The sequence below is a fragment of the Stegostoma tigrinum genome, chromosome 14 (genome assembly GCF_030684315.1).
Source record: "Stegostoma tigrinum isolate sSteTig4 chromosome 14, sSteTig4.hap1, whole genome shotgun sequence".
NCBI classification, from domain to species: domain Eukaryota; kingdom Metazoa; phylum Chordata; class Chondrichthyes; order Orectolobiformes; family Stegostomatidae; genus Stegostoma; species Stegostoma tigrinum.
In genome coordinates this window covers 19,431,004-19,439,369 of record NC_081367.1, presented here as the reverse complement: position 1 = coordinate 19,439,369, position 8,366 = coordinate 19,431,004, and the positions used below count along the sequence as shown (strand labels likewise).

General features: G+C 39.3%; 1 protein-coding gene across 1 annotated transcript; it reads right to left on the bottom strand.

The window, feature by feature from the left end:
• Window positions 1–6,441: 6,441 nt before the first annotated feature.
• LOC125457723 (G-protein coupled receptor 35-like) lies at window positions 6,442–8,160 on the bottom strand. Its single transcript, XM_059650867.1, has one exon. It carries the CDS (start codon window positions 7,767–7,769, stop codon window positions 6,738–6,740), a length of 1,032 nt encoding a protein of 343 aa, XP_059506850.1. The 5' UTR covers window positions 7,770–8,160; the 3' UTR covers window positions 6,442–6,737.
• Window positions 8,161–8,366: the final 206 nt, after the last annotated feature.

Genomic DNA, 8,366 nt, shown 5'->3' with positions numbered 1-8,366 from the left:
ACCACTCTGGAATCACTTCAAGGCTGGATGTCCATGCTGACATCACATTGGGCCACGGGACCAAGAGACCTCCATGGCAGTCCAGGAGATTGCCATGCCAGGCTGAGAGACTGTATGCCAGGCCAGAAGACTGCTGTGCAACACTGAGAGACTGCTATGCTGGGCCAAGAGGATGCCCCACTGGGATTGCACTCTTTCCATATGCAAACTTAACCATTTTACCTTGTCCTAGCTGACCTCCAGCTTTTCAATCTCTATAAATTTAAGTTTTCCAAAACGGTATTGACGGTATTTTTATGCCATTTCAAGTTGAGCATCTCCATCAAGAGCTGACCAGTGTGGATCCAGCCATTCTTTGTGCTGCTTTGGCAGGGGCTGAAAACATAGGTTCGGGCTGGAGATTCCAACTGCCTGGATTTTCCTATAGGCTTCTGCAGTGTCTTCACGGCAGCCTGGTTAGTCTGGCCTGGCCTGGGATTGAGGTCGTTGGTGTCAGCCTGGGACTCCTTGTGGCAGTTTCAGTCAGTCTGTGACTCCATGCAGTGTTTTCTTCAGTACCGTGGTGGATCTGGCCAAGGGTTCCAATGGGTGGGCTGGGTCCTCGAGCCCAGAGCAGTGAAATAGACTAATTGGTCTTGTCTTAAATTTTTATCTCTTTTATTTTCTTTGTTATATTATGGTGGAAGCACTGTTATTCTAAACTTTTTATTTCTTTATTACTATGACTTTGTACTTTTGAATTTTGGTAATGCTAAAGATTTTATTTCTTTATGTTTCTAATTTCTTTTTCTAAGAATTTGTGCTCAGAAATCTGTACCTAGATACCTAGGTACCTAAAATGGAATTGTAAATGGGGACTTGCAAACTTTTCACTGTACTCGTATGAGTACCTATGACAACAAAACTAATTCAATACCTCAAGTTTACAATTCTCACCCATATTTAGATTTGTTCATGATCTCACTTATTTCTCTAACTTCCACCAGCATTTTGTATTTTGTATTCGAGTTATTCTAGATCGCTGGGCATTCCAAACTTCCATCCATCTTCAGCAGCTACCCAGACTCCTTTAACTCTTCTGTAATTCCACCTCTATCTCCTCTTGTAAAGTCTATCTTTAGTTGACTGAGCATTTAGTCACCATCCTATTATCGCCTTCTTTGACCCAGTTGTCAATTATTATCTTTACACCTCTGAACTGTCAGAAGGCAATTTGATGTATTTGAGGGTTGAGTTTAAGGAACATGAAACAACTTTTTCAGAATTACTTAATATTTTGAGTTGAATTTTTAAAACTTACAAAGTTTGCTTTGAACACAGTGGCTGAGAAAAAAATGAATAGTTATCAAACATAAATATGGGGTGAAGAACGACAGCTTGCGGTTCAGTGTTAGGTTGTTAGAGACACCTCATGTTTGTTGAATGGTAAAGGAGAGCTGCTGCTTCTTGTATTATGAATGAGGAAGGTTCCCCTGTTAGTACCTCTCTGGTGAACAACATGGAAGTCTCTGCTGACTGAGATAGCACAGGTCAGTAAGCACATGGCCTGGGAATAGATGAGGAAAAATGGTAACATTCCACTTTGTAGTATCTAGCAAGGTGAAAGAATTCGGCAGTGCCAACTATCAGGAAGATGGTTTGATTCTTCATGGAGACAAAAGAAGAATGTATATTTGTATAGCACCTTTCAACACCACTGGACATCCCAAAGCACTTTGCAGCAATGATGTTCTTTTGAAGTGTTATTATGTAGGAAATGTGACAACCATTCTGCATACAGCAAATGTGCACAACTGCAATGTGATAATAACTAGATCATCTGATTCCTTCATGGTTGAGGAATAACTATTAACCAGTTACCAGCAATAATTCACTGACCTTCTTCAAAAATTTTTCATACAATCTTTTGCATCCACTTGAAAGAGTAGACAAAGCTTCAGTTTAACATTTCATCTAAAAGATGTTACCTTTAAGAGTGCAGCACTGCTGTCATTTCGGACCGTCTGACACAATATTCTGGTTGAGTGAACATTCAATGTACAACCTACAAATTAAGCCGTTCCATATTTACATCTTCAAAGAGTTATTTTAAAAAACTTGTTTGATGATAGGTGGTGCTGTGGGTTGGGTCACTCACATCAATATGCAAATACTCTTTCAATGTATATTGTTTGAAGGTTATCTCCATGCTTGCAATACAAGGTGGCGTCAAAAACATAGGAACATGCATAAAATGGAAGAGGAACCTAAATTATAAAAACAGAAATTGCTGGAGCAACTCATCAGGTTTGGCAGCCTCTGTGGAGAGAAAGGAGAGTTAATGTTTCTGGTCTAGTAACCCTTCTTCAGACAATTTCTGATTACTCATATCCACGGTGTTTTTTTTAGTTTGTTGTTTAACCTAATTTATAAGCTTTATCATTCCTTGTAGGAGACAACCTGGAGTATTATTGTATTTAATGCAAGGAAGAACTACAATCCTCTCTGGAGTTCAAGGTTACTACAATCTAATTTTTGAATTTCCTTTTACATCAACACACAGTACAACTACATAAATATCACATATGTTAGAGTTTTATCTTGGGATCTTTGCACAAAAGTAATGTTTGGAGGCAAAATTCCACCATTCTTACCTTTCCCTGTCATTATAGATCTGGGGGAAGAGCAGTCTTATAGTACAACCAGCAACCCAGAATAATAGAGCACATGACAGCAGGCTGCATCATTCTCAGTGTAGTTTACAAAACAATTACATCCATAAGGATGCAGTTAACAAACTTGAATAGCTTACACTTAATGCTATATTCCAGAAAGCAAATGGTGAAGGATTGAACTGTAGGCAATATTTACACACTTCTGTAAACATTTATTTGTACAGGTACATATCACAAACCTACACTTCCTAACTCACCCATCACAATTTCAATCTGTTTCTGTTTATGGATACTTGGCAAAAGAAGCGATGATGACGTAATAGAAAATGTTTTTATGCAGCAAATGATTAAGATCAGAAATATACTTTGTGAAAGTGTGGAGAAGGCAGATTCAGTTGTGGCTTTCAAAGAGAAGTGGATATACAACTGAAGAGAGATGTATTTCTGAGCTATATAGGGTGGAATGAATTGGACTGAAAGAATGGCTTTTGCAGAGAGCTAGCATTCATTTGATGGTCTAAATGGTTGGCTTCTAGCATTTAATAATTCTATGGTTCTATAAGTGAATCCCCACCTATTGCCTACTCCATGCATGTAACTCATGAATCATCATCTATAGATAAAGATGACTAGGTAATATTGGAGGAACCGACTATCTAGGGGGCTACAAAGCTGCCATCAGTAAGCTTTTACATTGGCAAATAAAACAATGTGAATGTATTAAGCAGTTGTGTTAAATATTGTTGATAGCTTGCTTGGAAAAGGAAATGAAATTTCCAGCAAAATTGATGATTGCATTGTTTGTGAATCTATTTCATCCCCATATCGGTCGCATATTTGCTGTTATTGCTTTTGACATGTTGTTCTAGTGGAAGGAGATAGCATCAGTGTCAAGAAAACGTTGAAGGTGGTTCCCTGCCCAGGCTGCCAGTGTCAGGACTACCCATACACTGAAGACTGATTGTAAAAGAACTTGGAACAAATTACACAACTACATGAACTAGAACCATTAGAAGCTCTTCTTTGTCATAGCCAGTTACATGTGCCAGAGCATATAAATATGGTTGATGACAGAATTTCAATAACAGGCTGTTTTCTTCTTATTGCTTCTTGGAGTATGAGCTGACAAGGCCAGCATTTATTGCCTATCTGTAATTGACCTGAAGAAGGAGGTGATGGGCCTTTTTTCTGGATCCACTGAGATTCAGGCGGTATAGGAATGCCCAGAGTGCCATCAAGCGGACAGTGCCGGGATTTTGGCTCAGTGGCTGTGAATATAGTTTGGCAATACAAAAACCAATATAGTTTCAGGTCAGGATGATGTGGAGCTTGGAGGGGAACTTGCAGTTGGTGGTTCTGCTGCCCTTGTCTTTCTAGGGGCTAGAGGTAGTAGGTCAGGTACGTAGAACATAGAACATAGAACATTACAGCACAGTACAGGCCCTTCGGCCCTCGATGTGACGACCTGTCATACCGATTTAAATGAATAAGAGGAGCTCTATATACACTAAAAGCCCTTGCATATTTTCATTAATCAACCTGGCAAGAATGTTATTACACACTGCTGGAGCAAATGGGTCTTGAACCCAACTCTTCTGGCTAGTGGTAGTCACTGCACTGCACTCAAGAGCCCTTATAGACTTAGAACATTTTTGTAGAATGTACGGTCATGTCATCACTGACAGGATATCATACACACTAGCATTTATTTTTATTAAACCTGTATGTAAATATTGGAAATAAATCTTTTGTACACAACATGTGATTACAATCTATTCAGGCATCTCAGCTGGTTTGGAATATTTCACTGGCCAGAACTGGGTGGTACAAAATTTTGTTTGTTGTATCCTGAATGAAGACAGCGCTTCTTGTTGTTACAATGTCTATCTGAATTGTCAATGTTGTACAGTTAGCAATATTTTATTGAAATGTTCGTTCACGTATTTCAGTAGATAACCAAAAAACTCTTTTTTTTCCTCTTTTACCCACAAAAGAGAACAAAGGAAATATTTTCTACATGTTTAAAAACAATCTCACAAATTTAAAATGTATAAATGAAGTCGTGATTTGAAGAAACTTGAAACTCAAAAGTTGTTTTACACAATTTCAGTTTTACATCAACTGTGATACTTGATTCGAAAGGAGTCATGATGTGGTGAGATAGATCTTAAATTAAGAAAAATGCTTGTGTGGTCTCCTTATATTAGCTTTACATGCTGATGATTGGCTGACATTATCCAAGGTTATATATGTGTAATTACTCATAGATTGCAGAACTAGCTTAGAAAACAATCTAAATTCTTTTGTATCTGAACAAAAATATTGTTTTAGAAAACTGATCTGTTGCTTTCTTATCCTGAATAAATTCTAGATGTATAGCTATATGTAGCTCTAGTATCTGTTTTTCAAGGCCATTTTCTAATTAAATATGCTTCGCATAACCAACGATATTGGTCATTTTCAAGTATTAGTCACTATTTACCCAGATACTTCCAGGCAATCTAGCCTCACTTTGCCCTAAATTAGTTTGAAACACTGCTGTCATGTCATGTTCTCATTGAATAATTTGAAGTATTGTCCCTACCCTTTTTTCAATCCATTAAACATATTATCCGCTATACCTCAAAATGAAGCCATCAGAACTTTCAATATTTTTTCATAATTCTATATACTAAAAAGATGTTTAAAATTTTCTTCTTCTTACTTGATGTTTTAAAAAAATCTACATGAGTCTGTACAATGGCTGTACAAAGATTTCAGGGGACAGTATTACATACAGCTTCCCATGATAGCACCATCTGAGAACATCAACTTCCACATAAACACTGATAACATCCAGTTCTTCAATGGAAACTTTGGTATTGGTTCTGGTTTAATGTCAGCACGATTGGAACTCAGTATATACCTTATCAACAATGCAGTGAATCTGCCTTTAAGAGAATAGTAATGGATTAGACCTTTAACAGGTGCTTTGCTGAATTTCTTACATCTTGGAGCTGATTGAAGATATTTGCGCAATACTTGTAAAACACATAGCACCACTTTCAAAATCTCAGTTGGGATCCATTACCTTGACAAAGATCAAAGATCAAAACCTAAAAGCAATCTGATTTCATAACTCTGTTCAGCTTTCAGCAGTGAAGTTGTCAAATCAACCATCAACTTCTCATTGAGAAAAAAGATCTGAGCTGCAGAAATGAATGTTTGCCATCAAATATTTTTTCCCCAAATGTATTGAACTTTCATTAATCCTAACTTTAAATCAACTCTGTTAATAATTTACTTGAACAACCTTAAATACCTCAATGAATTCATCCCTTAATCGCATACACTTGAGAGAATAAAAGCCTACTCAACGAGCTTTCGATTGCTTATACAAATGACATTTGGTTTTGTTTTGTAGAACAAAATTGCCTATATATCTGTCACTCACATGCTAACACTCACATGATGTGTAGCTTTTTCTGTTTTTCTTCTTCACAAACTTAATTAGATATTGACGCTACCACTGAAGACTTTTATTTCTGGAATTATTCAATATGTGTATTGTTAGAACTTAATGTATCCACACAATATTCTTTAGGTACTCTTCATGCATTAAATCTAGAACAATGACAAGGGTGTTGAGCTGATTTCTTTATTGTACACCTATGCATTGTTTGAGACACAGTGTATAATTAATTACCATATAAAATATTCTGGCATTGCAGCTAGTATTTGTTTCCCTTCATATTTCTGATCAAAATTTTTATGTCAAAGTTCTTATTTTCCTGATATAATTACTATCTTGTTGTTTCATTTCAAATATCCTGCAGCTGTACCCGAGCTGCAAGTGGAACTTGTACATGATACAATTATGATACATCGAAACAACAGAATTGGAAGCAGAAGCAGATCATTCAGCCCCCAGAATCTGCTCCGCCATTTGATAAGATCAAATTAGATAACCTTGTGTGTGCATATTTAAAACTGGATCATTGCCACTGAAATCAAGATCAACACGTTTGGGTTACTAGGTCAAAAGTTAGTGTGACTGGGGTGGCTGTTGGAAGTGGCCCTATCCCTGAACCAGGAGACCCAGGTTCAAGTCCCATCTGATTCAAGATTATGTAATAACATCCCTGAGCAGCTTGGTTGGAAAATATCTTCACCTGACTGGGGTTTGAAGGGACGGTCTAAAGACAAATCTGCAGTTGCCTCTACTGTGCCGATTTGAGTGCTGGAGTGTAGCTTCTCTGGGGATTTTGACGGAAACAATTCTTTGATGCCATAGAAATAGTAGATAGCGTCCAAGCAGCAGTTGATATTGGCCAAGTAGAGGCTATAATGAACAGCGTCACGCAGATATTCACGGACTTCGCAACTTACTGAAAAGACTCTGTTGACTGCCAAGGAATACAGCAACAAGCCCACGTGATACGGCGTGAAACACAGGAGGAAGGTGAACAAATTGGACAGGACGATTTTAGCGGATTTGTCCGCCCAATTAGCCCGGGTTTCGCTTGCTCGAACCTTCAGGTCGCGAATGATCTGCAGGGAGCAGAACATCATTAAAAACATACATATCAGAAACAGGATCTCTAGTGGGGCGACGAACTCCATCCTCAAAACCTCTGCGGAAATGAGATAAAAACAGGACTCAGATTTGCTGTTTAAATAAAAGTGGGCGCTTCCAGTGCCCACGAGAATCCAGATAGCAGAGCAGATGAGCACTGTTTTCTTCCGGGACGAGATGGCTCTGCTCACGAAAGAATGCTTCACGGCCACATAGCGGTCCACACAGATCACGGTAATCAGCAGAATACTGGCGTAGGTGTTCACGTAGCACAGGGACTCCAGAATCCGACAGAACCACTTCGTCAGGGCCCACTGGGAACGCACATGGAAAGCATAAATTTTGAAGGGCAGCGACAGGAGCAGAAGGAAATCTGAGAGGATGAGGTTGGCCATGTAGACGACAGGTTTTGTCCGCCGCTTTGTTCTACAGCAGATTGTGCCGAGCGCCAATCCGTTCAGCACCAAGCCAACGCAAATGGTCGGTAAAGTGAACACGAACATCACCAGCTGATGGGACCACCCCGGATCGTTCTCTGAAGTGCCGTTCCCATAGCGCATCCCTGAAAGAAACCGAAGGCAGGATGACGAGAGGTTTACAACTGACTGAAGGATGCGCCTTTTGTCTCCGCACTCAAAGGCACAGATAGGATGGTTCTCTCAGCCACAGTTAGGAGAGTTCCGTGCTTTGAAAGGTGCTCCAAAGTCCCTCCATCTCCCAGTCTGCATAGGTTTTCCTACTCACCACTGGATCGTGTTTTTAAAACTGTCCCAGTAACCACACTCTTCCTCCCAGAAAAGAAAAGCGGAACGAATGGCTGATGAACTGTTTCAAATACCTCCACTGGTGTGGCTCGTAATCATGTCTCCGCTCTTCGTTTGGAGATACGCGGGTGAAGACTAAGTTGGTTCTCTCAAAGAACCTGGCGGGGGCAGGACGGTCTGAACAGTAGCAAAGAGCAAAGTCTTCATCAGCCGGACATAGCAGACCACGAGCAGATATAGGATGGAGACTCTCCCCGCTTCAACCAGTAGCATCGCAGATCGGTTTCCTGTGCAATTTGAGGTATCGATTTTTTTTAGCAATCAAATAATTGTACTTCAATCAGTTGTAAATATTTGTGAATCAAAGAGCAAGTCTTTTCGTTGACTCCTAAT

Coding starts and splice junctions, on each gene's coding strand:
- LOC125457723 (XM_059650867.1), bottom strand. CDS start 7,769: ATGCGCTATGGGAACGGCACTTCAGAGAACGATCCGGGGTGGTCCCAT.